Consider the following 18,709-nt stretch of genomic DNA (forward strand, 5'->3'; position numbering starts at 1 on the left):
GATCCATTCCCAGCTCCAATATATATAATGTAACTATATACAACTATGCATCTTCACACGCACACACACGCGTGCACATTTACGTATACCCTTGATTTTGCATCTCTGATAGAACCCCCACTGATACAAGAACTATTGGGGCTCTCAAACCATCTCAGACCAAGAGGTCACCCTGATGCCCTGCAAACAGCCAGGTTTAAACACTTAACCAAGAGCACGGGATCTCCAGAGTGGACGCCCCTCTCAGTTTCTCAATCTCTGAATGTCTCCCCTGGCCAGATGAAGGATGGAGTGCCGGTGCCCCTCATCATTGCAGCCGGTGGTGGCGGCAGGGCCTACGGGGCCAAGACAGACACATTCCACCCAGAGAGACTGGAGAATAACTCCTCAGTTCTAGGGCTGAACGGCAATTCCGGAGCCGCAGGTAAAGCCCCACAAGCCCACCCCCAGAAATCTCCCACAGGCTTCAGCTCACCAGGCTGCCATTAGGCACCCTGAAATGCTGGGAGCTCTGGCTACTGGTGCCAGTAGCAAGCAAGGGAAGGCAGATAGTACCCAGGGCTCTAACTGCTACCTTTCTGGCCAGCCATGTGAAGCCCACACTCAGGCCCCTCACCCTGGAGTTCCCAGCACTAACCTTCCCCGCCCCCCCCCCCCAGCCTGCCCCAGGGCCTTCATTCAGTTCTGCTGACCCCCATGCAGAGCCACGCTTGTGTCTGATATCAGCTTCATTCTAACCCTGGCTCCTCTTTCTAGCCACAGTCAGCTCTATCTGAAGCTCCCTCACCTACACGGCCCTCTGCTGCCCCCTCTGGGTAGGGAGAACCTCAACCTAGAGTTCTTCCCCAGGACCCAGCAGACACACTCCTTGCTGATTCTGTTCTTTCTGCCTGAGTCTCCAGGCCCTGCCACCCTCACCTACTGGGCTCTTGGGGAGTAGATTCCTATTTGAAATGCCACTCGAGGAACAATTAGGGACTTGGAATGTCAAAGACCAGCAGGAGAGATTTGTTGTGGTCAACCCAGGCCACATCCAACCTCAGCTCTGTAGGTTAATTTCCTTTGCAGCTGCCTAAAGCAGCCCCAGGGGTTGGGAAGCGAAGCTCTAAGGACCATTGTCATGGGAGTGTTACCCCCTCCCCACCCCCCCTGCCTTCTCTGCTCCTGGCTTTGGAATGGCTAAAGCAGAGTGAGCCTGGCATGAGGCCACCTGCGCACATGCCTGTCAAACCCCCGACAATCCCGACACTTGGATTGGTGGTGCATTTCACGCCCCCACTCTCTCCACTAAGCTGAGCATCAACCCCATGGGGTGGGTCTTATTATCCCCAAGTTACAGGTGAGGAAACTGAGGCTCAGAAAGAAACTCATGTCCAGAGTTTCACAGCCTGCAAACAAGCTCCTGGGGCTGTCTGGTGCCTAGTCCAGGATTCCTGCAAGAAGCTTTAATGCAGTGACCTCTGCAGGCCTCTGACACTTGACTGAGACCAGGGTGAGAAGCAGTTAATGAAAGGAAGCTGTGGTGCCTCCGGGTTGGGAGAGAGTGTCTGGCTGCCTGTCCCTGCTTCCACAATCCCTAAGCACACTCCCTGCTTCTGAGCCAGAGAGGCCTGAGAGGAAGCTAAGCAACCAGGCAAATTCTCTAAGGATAAACTGTGGCCATTGGTCTCCCTAGCCCAATGGCACTCTCCTGGTTTTCCAGCTGTAGAATCTGGAACCCTCAGGTCCCACTGAAGTCACCCCGGAACTGGAGCAGGCGGAGTGCCCCTTAAAGCACCAGCATCCTTAGGAGGCCTTCTCTCTCTCTCCCCTGCAGGTGGTGGAGGTGGCTGGAAAGATAACACTTCCTTGCTCTGGGCCGGAAAGTCTTTGCTGGAGGGCGCCACTGGAGGACATGCCTGCCCCCAGGCCATGAAGAAGTGGGGGTGGGAGACAAGAGGGGGTTTCGGAGGGGGTGGAGGGGGGTGCTCCTCAGGTGGAGGAGGCGGAGGATATATAGGTAAAGATGATTCGTGTTCAAGGTGTCACTCCCTCCCCCACGTAGTCCTAGGCACCTCCCCTCCCTTTCCTGTCCCGGCCCTCCCTGCCCCCTGCCCTCCCCAGTGTGGCCTGTGATATAACTGCACGCTCCCCCCAGCCCAGCAGGGCCAGCCAGAGGCAGGGTGTTGGCTTTCGAGCTAGCACCCTGCCTGCAGGCTTCCTTGGCAACAGCATCAAGATCCCAGGTGACCTTCCATCTCCCCCAAAGCCAAAGATGGGAGGCTTTGGCTTCCCCCACTATTCTCCGAGCCACTGCAAGGACTCTCTGGCCTGAGAACCTTGGAGGCCAGATCCCCCAGGTCCATGCCTTCCTTTGAGTGGCCTGGCCAAACCAGCTCTTTAAGGGACTCCTTTGTGGATTCACTGGCTCCTCACTCTGTCCCCTGCCCAGCCCACAGTGGCCAAAAGGGCACTGTTCTCCGTGCCCATGGAGCTCCTCCTGAGGGTCACTGCAGGTAGCCCCCACCCAACACTCCAGCAAGCAGCCACTGACCCCAGCTGCCTTCAAAAGAGCCTTCTGAAGTTGAGGCTGGAAGACGCTGGCTGCCCCCCACCCCTGCCCCACCCCCAGATTAGGACACACTGCATGCCTGCCCCATGCCGTTCATGTCTGTGTTTGCTTTCACGCTCTGTATGAGATGCTCGTGTTAACCACACGCTCTTTTCCAAGCCAAGGGTGGGTGGGAGGAGCCCCGGGGAGGGAGCCCCAAGATAACCCAGCCCCAGATAAAAGGAGGGACAGGAGCCTGAAGGCACAGGGGCTCATTTCCCCCCATGCCCCAGCCCTGATCCAATGGGACTGGAGAGCAAGTCCCCACCTCAGTGCTGTCGTCCTGGTTGGCCCTGAAAGAGGCCCCAACCAGCCTGGAAAGACTCAAGTGTTTCGGACTCTTGCTCCCACCAATGGCTTCCTGGTGGGGCCTCAGCAGAGTGGTAGACTCCCCTGTAGAGTTGGCCCCAACCTGGAGGAGAAAGTGGCCCAGACACCCAGCATCTACTGAGCCAAGTCCCAAGCACAGCCTCTGTGACCTGAACCTCCCTTCCCTCCCCACCTCCCCTGTCCCTGAGGCCTCCCATGATCCCAGGCTTTGGCCAGAGCTGCATGCCCCGCTGATGCGCATGTGTGTTGAGATTTTGGCGCCCACCTCTCTGTGTTCAACTCTTTTCTGGTTTGCCACAGGTGGCAATGCGGCCTCAAACAATGACCCTGAAATGGATGGGGAAGATGGGGTTTCTTTTATCAGTCCACTGGGCATCTTATACACCCCAGCTTTAAAAGGTACCCTCTGCCAGGTGGTGGAACAAAGTTCCTGGGGCCAGTTGTCCCACCAAGCTAAAACCTCAAGGTTCCTGACACATGTCCAGGATACAAAGACACAATTGTGGGTCCCTTGCAGGCAGGTCTTCCTAGGCTCATCTCGCTGAGTTTTCTGGAAGTCAGGATTTAACATGGACATAGAGGCACAATATTACCAGGCTGGCTGGTCCTAGAAATGCAGCAGTAGCTGGCACACGGGTACCTGCCCACCTAAGGGCCCTGTGTGTGGAATTTCCCATCAACACACAAAATGCTCACATCCTCTGTCTGAGATGCACTCATCAGATGTGTGGGGAAGCTTCCCTACACAGAGATGTGCTTCCAATGGCAGGGGGACCTGGGAACAGGGACCAGAGACCCCACAGTGAGCAGCTGGAGATAAAGTGCAAAGGCAGGAAACGGGGAGTCGGGTGGTCTTCACAGGCTCAGCCCAATCTGACCCTCCCCCCTTGTCACCAGTGATGGAGGGCCACGGGGAAGTGAATATTAAGCATTACCTAAACTGCAGTCACTGTGAGGTAGACGAATGTCACATGGACCCCGAGAGCCACAAGGTCATCTGCTTCTGTGACCATGGGACAGTGCTGGCTGAAGACGGCGTCTCCTGCATTGGTAAGGGGACAGGATGGACGGGGAAAGAGAACTGGACCTTGAGCACTTGCTTTCCATGGTTTGGGGACACACCGACTCAATTTTGTAAGCACCCTGTCCCTCGACTGCCAGTGCTGTGGTGACCGGCAGAGGGACCTTATAGGAAAATGGGCTGTAGCCCCTGAAGGAGTCTTAAAGTCATCTAGTTTGATCCCTCACTTGGGACATCTCCACAAAGGGGTCATCCATGTTCAACTCACCACAGCTTTCAGGTGTGGGTGTGAAGACAGGACTTATTTTTCCTTTCAACCGTCTCCAGATTAAATATTCTGTTTGTTTTGATCATACAGATTCAATTGTGTGCCCCGTCCCTCCCCTGCTGTCCCTCACCTGCATGTGTTCCAGGTGCCATCGCCCCTCCAGAGTTGTGACCCCTATAGGGCCAGATGCCTCCGTGTGGGCTGGCCAGCAGGGGGAGCCTGGGACCCTCCTGGACTTGTCCTGGGCCTGAGGGTGTCACTGAGGGCAGTCTACTGTTGGGTCTTACCGAGGGTGGCGTCCTCTCAGGTCCTCAAATCTCTTCTGCATCCACTTCCCTTTCTCCTTCCTCTTCCTCCTACACTGGGACAGTGGATGTTTTAGACTAACACCCAGAATTTGATGCTCATTCCTGTTCAAGTTTCCCTCCACCCAAAAGCTACAGTTGGCCTGTAAATCCAGGATGTGCCTGTGTTGTACCAGTGGTCCCCCCACACCCAAAAAAAAAAAAAAAAAAAAAAGGTGTGACAGGATGAAAAGCACCAGTTGGCTTTTGTCCCAGCTAGGGAGGATATCTGTGACTTGAGGCCAACTCAGAGGAGAAGCAGTGCCATTGTCAATGCCCCCTTGGGACCTGTCTTCCAGTGTCACCTACCCCGGAGCCCCACCTGCCACTCTCGCTGATCCTCTCCGTTGTGACCTCTGCCCTGGTGGCCGCCCTTGTCCTGGCTTTCTCCGGCATCATGATTGGTGAGTGTGTCAGAGCCTTGGGGCTTCTAATCGCAGCAGGCAGGGCTGGCAGAGGTGAATGTGTCTCAGGCCATGCAGAGGACACCAAGGTGTCACTCTGTCCCACTAGTCCCTGTACACCCTGGTTTTACACCAGTAAGCTACCCCCTTAGTGGTGAGGAAGGCAGCCCTGGTCAAGCCAGAAAAGAAATCCCCAGCCCCTCCACCCACCAGAGGGGCAGTTCCCTAAAGAGACATGGAGCCTTACCCTCAGCCCCAAGTGTGGCCTCCTGACTGCTCAAGGGGATGAGAGGCACTCCTCAGCAGCCACCCTGCGGGGGCTGACACACTCCCTCCGCCCCCAGATGTGGCCCTCAGCTCTTATGTGCTTCAGCAGGCGCAGGCCCTATGTGGTCCACTCCCTAGGCCCTCCCACCCAAGCAGAGGGAACAGGAAGCTGGTCTCCAGGGATTTCCCCACTCGGCCATGGTGAGCTGACCTGAGCTCACCTTGAGGCCCCAGAGCTCAGCAGGATCCAGCTCGGCCTACTGCTGGCAGCTGGAGGCCCAGGGCAGACAGACAGGGACAAGAGGACAGGCCAGGGAAAGGCCACTGGCAGCATCTGCAGGCCTGTCCCCTCAGGGCAAGAGAGGCTACGGACGGACAAGGAGATGGCAGCCCATGTTGTGTCCCCATATGGTGCCATCCTTCAAAAGGACAGGAGAATAAGAGATAACACACCTTGCACACTTACTGCGTGCCTAGCAATTTGAGCATTTCATATCACTAAATATGACAAGGGGACTCTGAGTTGCTCCTGAAGAAAACAAGGGGAGGGGACAGCACTGCCCTCTCCCCGTCTGACCCCTCCTTCACTCTCCACCTCTTTCCACTCACTCCTGGTGTCAGCCTTTTTAACTGCCCACACCCTCCCATTCCCCCATGGGCCCCTTCACGTTCCTTGTCCTCCGCGTACAAGGCACAGCCTCTCTTTTTTCCCTTCCCCATCAAGAAAAGAAAAATCCTATGCTCATGGCTGGTGCATTTCCTGGCAGAGGGGACTGAGCACATCACAGCTGACCATGGGCAGTACTTGCCCGAGCCAATAAGAGGTGGGGCTGGGCGGTACCAGCAGAATCTGCTCTAAATCAATGGTCTCTCTGCCCCCAGAGTTAGCCTTAGGGGGCATCTGCAGAGACAGCAGTGACACAATCACGCCACTCCCATGGCAGAGTGCTTTAGAACTCTTTGAAACCATTTTATGATAGTGAATGCATTTCATTATGACAACCCTAGGGGTGGGGCATCGGGGGATTTGGGAAACAGGGAGGAATTACTGTCCAGAGAAAGACAGCAAGGTCCAGAGAGGTCAAGTGGCCAGGTCAGCCTCACTCAGCTCCTAACTGATCTTCAGACCCCAGTTCAGTGACTTTTCACCATTTGGCTCTTCTCCATCCATGTGACCTGCCAGTTCTTAGGGCCATGGGGCACACGGCTGACCAAGTCCACAGCCACTGCCTGTCCCCAGCTGTGTGTGCATGGAGGCCACCTCACCCCGCAGCTGAGCACCTCAGAAGTGCAATGGCAAGCCCAGTTCTGGGACACCTGGGACTTTCCTGTGGGCCCAGCTGGGCCTCAAAACTCCCCAAGGGCTTCACCAGAATGACCTTAGACTGCTTGTCCTCTAGGATGCTTCTACCCAAGGTTCTCGTCTCTCCTTCACATGGGGTCAGACTTGCAGCATGGTCTGCTGGCCCTCAGCCTTCAGCTCCTTCGTCCTTTCCCTTCACATAAAATCCCAGCACATCTAATTTTACCTTGGGACCCAGACTAACATAAATCTGCCCCTGTATGGCCAATAAAATATTTTCCATTTATGCAATTTTAAGCTTCACGGTGCTTTCATTTTAGTGTGATAGAAAAGTTTAGAGCTCAGGGGAGGACCTGGAACTCCTGGAATGCTTCCTGGAGGAGGTGGCCCATGCTGGGCTTCAATGGCCAGGGCGCCTGGTCCAGGCCGCATTTCAACTGGCTTCCTTTTGTCTGCAGTGTACCGCCGCAAGCACCAGGAGCTGCAAGCCATGCAGATGGAGCTGCAGAGCCCTGAGTATAAGCTGAGCAAGCTCCGCACCTCCACCATCATGACTGACTACAACCCCAACTACTGCTTTGCCGGCAAGACCTCCTCCATCAGTGACCTGAAAGAAGTGCCCCGGAAAAACATCTCCCTCATTCGGTGGGTTGGGGGGTGTCTAGGGAGTGGGATGTCATCACAGCGCCATGGATTCCTCTAGCCTCAGCAAAGCATTCCTGGTGGTACCCCCAGCCCCCCAAAGAGACAAGGCTGACTGTCCAGGGGGTTTGTTGACACCCTATGTATTTATGGAGTTCATGCAATGACAGGAAGAATCCCTGGGAAGAACCAGGGTTCTCTTCAAATTCCGTTTGAGCACCCCTCCCAGAGGACCCCTGGTCCCTTACCCCTGTCTGGGGCAGAATGGCCCTCCTCTGAGCATCCTGAGCACCCTGTCCATCCCTGTCATGCATTACAACAGTCCCCAGCAAGTATCTGACAGTGATCTGTCACTGTCCCAGGAAATGGGAGCCTCTTCCAGGCAAGAACCGTGTCCTACTCACCTCCGTGTCCCTGGAAAATACCAGAGACTCCTTTACTAGTCACTGAATGAATAAACACTTGAACATCATGATAAATCCCTGGTTCAAACCTACACTGGTCTGTTAGCAATTGGTTATTGCCAATAACACAGTACCACAGGCTGGGTGAGTTATAAACCAAAGAGTTATTTTGGCTCAGAGTTCTGGAGGTCTGAGGTCTAGGGCCACATTTGGTGATGTCCTACTTACTGGCAGAGGCAGTGCTGGACATTGGGAGACAGGGATAGTGTGTGTGCCCTCTGGACTCTACTGCTACCAGGATTCGATCCTGGGGGCTCCACCCTAATGACCTGTAACCCTCCTCACCTCCCACAGGCCCCACCTTTGATCATGATAGCTGGGTGAGTTTCCACCCTCTGGTACCTGGCAATGGGGGACACACTCAAGCCATAGCCAGATGGTAGCAGAACCCTGCTTACCAGATTCAGATAAAGACTAGAGGCCCAGGATCACAGAGCGAAGCCAGGGCTGAGTGTGTATGTCAGCCCTAGCCTCTCATGTGTGTCCACTGAATGTGACCCTTGGACTTGGGGGCCCCAGCTGCCTCTGTACTGTGGCCCACTTAAAATCTTTCTTGTCTTTGCACAGGGGTCTGGGCCATGGTGCATTTGGGGAGGTATATGAGGGCCAGGTGTCCGGAATGCCCAATGACCCGAGCCCCCTGCAGGTGGCTGTGAAGGTAAGAGGTGGCTCCCTATTGGACCTGACCTTGGCCTGTGATCTCTGTGGGCTACAGCTCTCACCTCACAGCCTCTTCCTTCTTCCCACCCTCCCCTTCTGTGCCCAGACGCTGCCGGAGGTGTGTTCAGAACAGGATGAACTGGACTTCCTCATGGAGGCCCTGATCATCAGGTAAAGCCACAGAGGGACCCCCAGCCTGCCTCCCCCTGCCTCCGACAACATTAGAGGCTTCTACAAACTTCTCCAAGGGAAAAGGCCCCCCACATGTCCCTTCCTCCCAAGGGAAAACTTTCTAGTGCTATTGATGCTTCTTCCTAAGTGTACAAGCCCCAGGGGTTGTCTCAAAAATCATCTGTGTGGCCTGATAATCCGACTGCTACGACTCTGCCTGCAGCCGCATCCCTGGGGTCCTCCACTGGTTCTTATTTCCCCCAGTTCTTCTGAAGAAATAGAGCCTGGGAGGTTTTGACCAGAGGAGATACAATCTCCCCCCAAGTGGTTCTTCTGGAACCAAAGCCCTTTTCCCACCCAGCTCATGGATCTACTATAAAGGAATCACACCCCTAATGTGATAGAAGAACACCCACCCTGGGTCCGCGATGGCACAACTGAGTCTCAGCCCCTGGACTCAGCCCCCTGAGGCTCTGGGCCTGGATGTCAGCTAGGATCTCAGCGCTTGGCTCCTGAGGCATCTGCTCTGGCAGCAGCTCCTCTGAAGGAGGCAGAAGTTTGAACTTGATCTGCTGGGGGCTCACAGCCTCCTGTGGCTTAGAGAAGCCTCTAAACATCCTGACAGATGGGGCGGCCTGGGACTTCCCTGTGGTGGATGGTGGCCAGGAATCAAGGCAGAGCAGTGAGAAGGAGGGACCTGGTGGACTCGGGGGCCCCAGGAAGACACGCAGTAAGGGCTGTACATTGCCTTAAAATAACATTTACTTTCTGATTGTACATGTAATACAGGATTATTGAATAAAATTGAAAAGTATGAGATCACTTGGAAGGAGAACCAAGCTCACTGCTTGGCAATAGTGTAGTCACCCATTCTCACAAGTGTGTGTGTATGCGTGTGTGTGTATGTGTGCACGTGTGTCTCTGCCCATGTTGACTTCCCTAGCCCCACTGCCCTACGTATCCTACCAGGATCATGGGAACAAGAAAACCAAATCTCAAGGCCTCTTGTCCCAACTCAGTCCCTTTCCTTCCCCTGAGACCCCTATTCCTGGCTCTAGTTCACATGCTGTCACCTGACAGGTCTCATACAATCCTCTAAGAAGCCAGTCCTTCAATTTACTTTATGTTATTTTAATTTATTTGTACTGGGGATTGAACCCAGAGGTACTTTACCACCAAGCCACATCCCCAGCACTCCCTCCTTTTATTTATTCATTCATTCATTCATTCATTCATTCATTCATTCATTTGGGGGCCAGGATCTTGCTAAGTTGCTTAGGGTCTTGCTAAATTTCCTAGGCTGACCTTGAATTTATAATCCTCCTGCCTGGGATTACAGGTGTGTGCCACTGCACCCAGCAGCTCCTTTTGCCTGACACCTTCCTTAGAGAACTCCACAGGAATTTGTTCATCTGAGAAAGACACTACCCTGCTCCCCCCAACACACACACATGCATTCTCACCCCAGGGCCTGGGCAACATCCTCCCACGCCAACAAAATGCTCTCCTGCAAACTAAACTCCGGGCAGGCTGGCCTCTTCTTCCCCCCTTCCCTGCAGGGGACCCTGCTGCCATCCCCTACAGGACAGTGCCTACACGATGCGGCTGCTGAAAGCTTCTCTCTCAAGATTGTCCTAGACCCAGCCAGTTAAATTCGGTTGCACCCCTCTGCTCCACAGCAAATTCAACCACCAGAACATTGTGCGCTGTATCGGGGTGAGTCTTCAAGCCCTGCCACGATTTATCCTGCTGGAGCTCATGGCTGGAGGAGACCTCAAGTCCTTCCTGCGGGAGACGCGCCCTCGCCCGGTGAGTGAGAAGGTCTTCCATCTGGTGGTTGAGTGGAGGAGAGGAGCAGGATCAGGGGGAGCAAGAGTGGGCAGCCTGGGAAGCAGCATGCTGGACGGGGCCCTGGGAGTCAGCCTTGGGCTTGGACAGTAGGGTCTGGGTGGAGCGCAATGGCCAGATTGGGAACAAAGGCTGAGCCCAAGCCCAAGCCCAAGCCCTAGAAATTTGTGCAGGACTCCGCAGTGGATTTTGTAAGCTGGCTCCCTTCTTACGGCCTATGATGCTGGAACATCAACCCCAAGACAAACTCAGAGGGGGACTTTGGTGCCAGCTGCATCACTAACACAACAGACTGGACTGGGGCAGGCCATTCCCATCCATTTATTCCAAACCCAGTGACGTCACCTCTCATATAGGGAAAATAATAGCCAATCTCCTGTAGTAATAGTTTTACTCCAAAAAGAAAGCGCTGAAATATTTAGGAAGGTGCTGCAAGTCACAGATAAGGGGAGAGAGCTTGGGGTGTAAAGAACCTGGAGGGGTCCAGGAAGCCCCAGCTCCAGCCCTGTGTGACCATCAGATGCCATACGTCCACCAGACGCCCCTGGCATAGGACAGTCAACACAGGTGAAACCCGAGGGTCAGACTCGCCCGGCTCAGAGGTCTGAAATGATAAAATGCAGCACTGCCCCTGTCCCCGAGTGAAGCTCCTGTCTCTGCTAGGCCTCCAAGAGGCGCTGGTCACTCCTAGCTGGAGCAGAGCACATACAGGGTTAGGATCTGGGCTTCCTCAAGGAGCCAGCACAAGAAAGACTAGCACCATGAGAGCAGAGCCACCCTCTCCACCCCAGGGAAGCAGAGAAAGACTGGCCTCCACGCTGCTGCAGAAAACCCTGAGTGGCCACACGGCTCACAGGGACTTAAAGTGGGTGGCAGAAACCCTGGGGGTCACAGTGCTTCACATCCCATCAGGTTCATTTTAAATACCTCTGCCTTAGGAACCTGGGTACTGTCTCTACAGGCCCCTGGGGGACCCATGGGGCATCCAAGAAGGATCCAATCTTAGTCCTGGAAAAGATGGGGTGCATGCAGGAGAAAGAGGGGGTGGGGAGGACCAACCCATCTCCTAGGAGCCCTCCTCAGCACGACCGTCTCCATCATGGCTTCCACCCCATGAAGGGGACAGCGCAGGTCTCACCCCCATCTTACAGATGAGAACACTGTGTCCCAGAGAGGTTGTTGCCTCCCAAGGCCACCCAGGAAGTAGAAAAGCTGGAACGAGAGCTCAGGGCTGGGACTCCAGGCTCGGGGCTCTCTCTCTCCAGCCCCTCATGCTGTTTATCTGAACGGTCCTCTGGGAAGCCGTGAGAGGCAACCCTGCCGGCCATCTGGGGTCTCTGCCAAGGTGCCAGCTTCTCTGGCTTGCCACCGCCACCCAGCCAGACAGAGCCCTCAGTCCTCACGCCCTGAGATTCTCAACAGGGCTGCTGGCAGAGGTCTCATGGGGACGAGTGGCATCACACTTTGGGAAGAGGCCCAGGTCTGGTTTTCCTAGTGGGATGTGACTGAGATTAAGAAAGCACAGAGAGGGGAGAGACCTCCTTGGAGGGGGAGGCTGGGAACCCATCACTTCTCAAGTCTGAGGACCTTGGGGTGGAAGGGGCAGGAGCAGGGAGAGGGGCTTTTCTATCTCCTACAAACAAAGGTGGCTCTCTCCTTGGAGGATACGGATGGTTTAGGATTTAAACATTTAAACATGATCCAAAGAACAAAGCACCAGCAAGGAAAGGCACCCCCCCCCCAGAGCATTACCCTCAGGCAGGTCAGAGCAGGGACCCGCTGCCCAGTTCCAACCTCCAGCAGCAGGCACTGCCCGGAGGATGCCTGTGATGGGGATGACTCCACTCTTGAGAGAGCAGTTTCTCAGGGTCACCAAACCCACTGCTTTGTTATTACTGGTGCATTATAATGCATCAGGCTTCACCTGCTGCAGCTCAGCCCTCCAAAGCAGCGTGGGCTAGTATGTTTGTGACAACCCTTTCTCCAGGGGGTCAGGGGATTTGTTGGGCTCCCAAGGGACTGCAAGTGGCAACTTAGAAAGATGAGCATTAGGGAGAAAGGAACATCATTTCTAGGGGGCTGAAGGGGCTAATACCAGTACCTCCTCCACAGAAGCAAGGTGGCCAGGGGACATTGGGGCAGAGAAACACATTCCCTAGAGAGGGGGTGGGTGGAGCTGCACCCCCAGGTTCTTGAACTGACTGGCTTGAAGCCCTGAATTCCACAGGATTCACATGTGTGACTCACTCTGAGACCCTCGGGGGGTTCCTGATGGTCTCTGTGTGCAGGGACCAAGCTTGAGGGCAGACTCAGACAAGGGCACTGGCCCCGGGGCTCTGCAGTTCCATAGAACTTATATCAGGATCAGAGACCCTTAGAAATGGTCGAAGGGGCTCTGACCTCAGATACGAGTGTAGACATGGAGTGACAGATGTACACATATGATGGACAGACCAGCCATGTCTGCCATGGAAATGAAATTAACAGTACAGATGAAAACGTTGCTTGAACCTATGTCCCCACCTCTCCAAGAACAAAGGTTTCTATTTAATGTCAAAAAACTTTGTGCAGAACTAATATTCATTCAGCAAATATTTATTGAGGCTTTACTGTATGCCAGGTACAGGTAATAACTGTCTTCTAGTATCCATTGATTCTCTGATGACAAAAGCCAAGAGAAAGTTAGTGATTTTTTTAAAATATATACCAGCAGGGATTGAACCCAGGGTTACTTAACCACTGAGCCACACCCCCAGCCCCTTTTTTTTATGTTTTATTTTAAGTTGCCCAGAATGGCCTTGAACTTACAATTCTGCCTCAGCCTCCCAAGTCACTGGGATTCCGGCCTGTGCTATGCAACCCAGCCCAGTGAATCTCTTTATTGAAGGTGTAGGTTGTCAACCACAATGGGGTCTGAATCTTTTGGGATCATGGTAACACTTACAGGTAATGGCTCCATACAAGTCGCTCAGTGCACAGCTGACTTCTTGGGTCCTACTGTTGGGGGGTGAGAACTTCTGATAGGGACCATGCTCAGGTTTAAATCTTTGGCTCTGGCTTGGACAATATCAATGCTGGCTCCAAGCAAGCCAGGTCCTCTGGTGCCAAGGAAGAGTCGGTCCCCATCAGGAGGCAGGAATCATGAGGGCCCAGGAGCATAAACTTCTCATCAGCTTTAAAACTTGCTTTGTATCTTTGGGGTTCCCTGTCTACATTCTTTGCTGCTTTTGTCTCCTCCATTCATCTTTATATGTGCCAATTTTAAAATATACCCCATTCTGTTTTCACTTGGTAGATTTCCTTCCCCATGTCTTGTGATCCTCCATCTAAGTAGTAAAATGAGACAGGCTGGAGTGTGGCTCCGTGGTGGAGTGCTCACCTAGCACTGCCCAAGACCCTGGGGTCAGTCCTCAGACACCCCCCCCAAAAAAAAGGAGAGATACTAATATTTGTGTATCTTTTATTAATACATGTTATCTTTTAGGAGAAGCCCCTCCTGTGACACCGAAGAAACCAGTCCTGCTTCCTCACCTAGAAAAAAGGGCTATCCGCCTAGATGGTGTTCCTAAAAGGAATACCGGTACCCTGCAGAGCTACACACTCACCCACACAAGACTTCTGGGGTCCAAAAGACTTTCAAAGCCACAACATAAAGACTGATCATTCATGTCACCAAGCTACCTACCTGGCCAGGGATTCCCATGTCTATTTCATCTTCCATTTCCGACCCACAATCCTCCTTTGGGAAATCCCAGACCAGATCCTCGCTGAGCCCCACAGCTTCTGTCCACAGGTGTCCTGTGAGAAGACCATCTGGTGGCCAAAGAAGTGCCACCATCCACAGGCAGATGGCGGGTAAAATCCTGATTCCCACTCCTCTGCCCCAGCCAAACACCAGTAGCACCAAGTACACCACCGGCTGGCTTTGCTCCACACTGCTAGCGTAGGGGTTGGTTTTGCCACAGTGTCACATGTCACCCTGTCCCCCCATGCACACCACACACATGCACACCCAGAACATGTGCAGCACACCCATATGTATGCACAAACCACACACACGCACACCTCCCCACAGGTGGCTGACCACCGCTGTGCCCGCTGCTTAGTGAAGCAGGTCGTTGCTCTGAGCAGGGGAAGGCCGGGAGCCCCGGCAAACCTGGCCCTGCGCTAAGGCATGGCACTCTGTAGTCCCCGCAGTGCTCAGGCCCCGGGCATCGGAGACATCAGTGATCCTGGATCCTGAGTGACAGAGGCTCTGCTTCCTCCAGGCTCTCCCTCAGCTGGGACCAGGTCCTCCTTTCGTGGGAACAGAAGCATTCTCCTGAGGAGAGAAAAGATAGTTCTAATCCTGTAGTGAGATGGAGGGCTATTTCATGGAGATACGCTGCTTTTCTTGTCCCCAGGAGGTCGGGCTGTCTCTCACAGTGCCCCATACATCAGGCCCCAGTGAAGACCCCGGAGGAGCCAAACCCTGGAGGGCTCCTGAGCCTCCCCGCTGCCACCTAGAGAACTGCAGGCCCCACAAGGAGTCCCTCTGCGCCTCTGGGTGGCCCTCCTGGCAATCCACAGCACCAGGCCTTGTCAGAGATGGGGAACCTGCTCAGAAATAGGCTGAGCAAAGGGCCCCAGATCTTATGGCTACTAAGGGATAACAGGCAGGGTGAAGCCCAGGTCAGCTTGACTGACCACCGCTATATGATGTTCTGTGTTTGTGTGCGGTGTTGTAGTCTATGTTCAAGGTATCGTGCTCTGTGTTCACATATCCTCCATCCATCCTTCAGCAGTCTTTTTTAAGAAGCTCAATTTTAACTACTTAAATCCTGCTGCCCCCAACTCAGATTCTTAAAGCCCGGCTCTGGGAAGTTTGGGTTCTACCTTAATCCTCTGTGCCCTGGAGTGATCACCTAACCTCTCTGAGCCCTTGGCATCCTCACCTTTAATAAGGAGCTAGCCTTCTCTACATACCACACTGTCCATTGCATCAAAGGGGAGCTTCTCCACAGACTTGCATGCAAGGCAGCAGCAGAGGATCTGCCCTCCTACGTTGTCTGCCCCATGAAGCAGAGCCTAGAGAAGCAGGACCCTCTCCTGCCTCCTCCAGACCAAGTCACAGCTGTGTGGAGCCCTGGGAGGCCTGACCAGGGGCAAAAAAAGCCTCTTCAGGCAGACCTGGGTGACACTACTACTGTCTGGTAGGTGACTTCCCTCTGGGTTCCTCAGAACTAAAGAGCACGGTTCTTGTCCTACCCTTGAGCATTCAATGAAGCCAAAGGTAAAAGGTCTCTGAGTTTCTTAGGAGGAACAAAATAGAACAGCGAGCAGAAATTTCCTGTAGGGAGTTTGCCCATATGACCCAGAGTCACCAGCTTCTACCTCTCTGGGGCTGAAACAATCCAACACAGTGCTAAAAGGGCATATTAGTCAGCTTCCTGTTACTATAATGAAACACTTAAGGCAATTAACTTACAAGAGAAAATGGTCATTTTTGGACCATGGTTCTGGAGGTTCTAGTCCAAAGTCAGGTGGTCCGATTGCTTTGGGTCTCTGAGACAGGCATCATGGAAGTGCATGGTAGAGCAAACCACTTATATCCTGAGCCAGGAAACAGAAATAGACTGGGGACTGGGTTCCACAACCCTCTTCAGGGGCACACTTAGTGACCTAAGGACATCCCTCTAGGCCCACTCTGTTTCCAATACCACACCCTGTTGACCAAGTCTTTACCACATGGACCTTTGGCAGACACTCATCCAAACCACACCAGGGGATTTGATTTGATGGCCCACCTACGCTTCTTGCATAGATCATTGAAACACAACCTCTGGGCAAATCCTAGTCCACAGAACCATAATCAGCCAACTGACCACCAATACTCACTGAGCACCTGGAATCCGCCCAGCAACGTGGGATGGGAATCTTGTCTCACAACCCTCAAAGCATCCTACTTGGGGACATGGTAAAATAAGCACAGGATAATAAGTGAAGTAGATAGGACCCTGCACGACAGTCTGCTGCTGCAGGCCCCCGGGGCTGGGGCATTAAAAGAGGACAAGACAGGGGCTGGGGTGGGGCTCAGTGGTAGTGCACTTGCCTGGCATGTGTGAGGCCCTGGGCTCAACTCTCAGCACCACATATAAATAAATTAAATAAAAGTCTGTCAATAACTAAAAAAAAAAAAAGAGAGAGAGAGAGAGACTAAGATAGATGTCACCGACAGAAGAGTCTTCACATCCCTCAAGTGGGCTAAGGGGTCAAGAGGGACATGTCCCAAGGCGTGTGCTATTTCTTTTTGCATGAAAAAGATTTTGTACAGAGCAGCCTGAGGTGGCGGCCCTTAATTGGCCACCCTTAGCCAGGCACGGAGGCGCACTTGTAATCCCAGCAGCTCAGGAGGTTGAGGCAGGAGGATCCCAAGTTCAAAGCCAGACTCAACAACTTAGTGAGTGTTTATCTCAAAATAGAAAATAAAAAGGACTGAGGATGTGGATTATTAGTTAAGAGCCCCTGGGTTCAATTCCTGATACCAATAGTAATCATCATCATCATCAATTGCCCAGCCTCTTCTAAAAGCTTTTCTTTTTAGAATCACTTTAGATCTAGATCTTCTTGAAGTTTTTAAAAATATTTTAAGACATTTAGATAGAGCATTTATTCCAGGGGAATAAAATGTTATTTCCCTGGTCAGTTTCCTTTCAGGCTTGTTGATAAACTTGGGGTACTCAAATGTTTCTAAGGCTCGAGATAGGATGTGCAGAACAAGGTAAAAAGGAACGGACAGGGGCCACAGGCTGGAGTCCTGCATCCTGAGCATCCGAGGCTGGCCCCAGGTTAGAATCACCGGGGCAGCTTGCACATGGACTGAGCTGAGCCCCCCGACAGAGGTGGGAGCCTGGGCTGGTTGGGGCCAGGCCTCTGTATTTTTAAAGAGCTTCCAGCTGATTTCTAGGGTGTGGCCAAGACAGAGGCCCCTGTGGAGCAGCCCGTCTGCAGCCAGCCTCCAGGCAAGCAGAAGCCAGTTTCCATCTTCTCTGTCCCCCAAGAGGTCCATCAGTGGATCACTTCTGTCTCCTCACAGAATCAGCCCTCCTCCCTGGCCATGCTGGACCTTCTGCATGTAGCTCGGGACATTGCCTGTGGTTGTCAGTATCTAGAGGAAAACCACTTCATCCACCGGTGAGTCAGACGCCTCGCTCTTCCTGCCACCTCGGCACACTTCCCCACGCTCTCCAGGGCCAGGTCTCTCTCTTCAGAGTGGAAGAGCGGCCTCTCTCCAGAGCTGTCTGGACGGTTCGGCTGTTTGTACTGAGAGCAACTGGCTCAGGGCCTCCCCTGCCCGTGTGTGAAATGGGCATGGTGCAGGCCCCCTGGCCTGTAGGGTATTCTGAGCCTCCTGTGGGGACTCCTGCATCTTGAATGTTCAAGTCCTAGATCACCTATGGTTGCCCCATGTAGAAAACTGGGCTCCTTAGGGGGAAGTAAAAGGAGTTCACATTTTCACATATGACAACAGATAGCACTAAAGCAAGGACCTCAGATTGGTTGGTTTGTTTTGGTTTTGTTTTGTTTTGTTTTGTTTTGTTCTATCTAGAGATATATTTGGTAGGGTGTTAATGATACCAAAAAAAAAAAAAAAAAAGGCACTGTACACTTTAAAAACAAACCTTACACTGAGACATTTCAGTTTTTTTCTTTAAAAGGAGTTAAATGCTCTATGGACAAGGAAAACCCTGCACCAGAACCAACTTATTCCCATCCTCTTCTTCTTCCTCCTCTTCCTCCTCCTCTTCATTTTCCTCCTCTTACCTCTCACTTGCTTCCCTCAGCCCCAGCACCCCCTCTCTTGCTCCTCCGGGCCTTCCTGTAGCCCAGTGGGCACCACTGTCCTCCCATACTTGCCCTTCAGCTTCTCAGTCTTCTCAGAGGCTTCCTCGGCAGCAGCCCTAGTTCACATCTCTCTCAGCTTCTTTACCACGTTACCAAATCCTTCCATTTGGGGGCAATACTCAGAACAGGACAGGAATAGGGCCAGTGGAGGTCTCTCGAGTGCATTAAGATCCTTGATCTCCTTTTTGGATTCCCCTGCAGGAGGGATTGAGGTTTTCATTTCCCTTTCATAATGGTCCTTGTCCACCTTTGCCATGTTTTCAAATTTCTCTGTCTCTTTAGCAGACAAGGTCTTTCGGCTCTCTGAGCACTTCATAGAAATTCTGAGAAGCTAACTGCTGCATCTGGGAGTTTCTTCTTGTGCTCCTCCCTGCAAGTTTGCACAAAGAATGTGTCTGATGACATTTTGCCTCTTGGTTCCTTAGGATGTCCTATGCCCACGTTGACCTGTTTTGTTTTGGTCAGTGGGATACAGCTGCCCGCTAAGCTCTAACTTGCTCCAGCGCTGTCTCT

The 18,709-nt window shown here is 53.0% G+C and overlaps 1 protein-coding gene across 1 annotated transcript in view; it reads left to right on the top strand.

Annotated features, from left to right (window-relative positions):
* Alk (ALK receptor tyrosine kinase) overlaps positions 1-18,709 on the top strand; it is a 647,823-nt gene that overhangs the window by 615,283 nt on the left and 13,831 nt on the right. Inside the window, exons 16-25 of the mRNA XM_015479804.2 lie at positions 280-424; positions 1,817-1,999; positions 3,221-3,319; positions 3,818-3,970; positions 4,853-4,957; positions 6,986-7,172; positions 8,201-8,291; positions 8,400-8,464; positions 10,144-10,273; positions 17,388-17,485. Coding sequence (XP_015335290.1) covers positions 280-424; positions 1,817-1,999; positions 3,221-3,319; positions 3,818-3,970; positions 4,853-4,957; positions 6,986-7,172; positions 8,201-8,291; positions 8,400-8,464; positions 10,144-10,273; positions 17,388-17,485 — 1,256 coding nt within the window. The remainder of the gene's footprint in view (positions 1-279; positions 425-1,816; positions 2,000-3,220; positions 3,320-3,817; positions 3,971-4,852; positions 4,958-6,985; positions 7,173-8,200; positions 8,292-8,399; positions 8,465-10,143; positions 10,274-17,387; positions 17,486-18,709) is intronic.

The sequence above is a fragment of the Marmota marmota genome, unplaced genomic scaffold (genome assembly GCF_001458135.2).
Source record: "Marmota marmota marmota unplaced genomic scaffold, marMar, whole genome shotgun sequence".
Classification (NCBI taxonomy): Eukaryota; Metazoa; Chordata; class Mammalia; order Rodentia; family Sciuridae; genus Marmota; species Marmota marmota.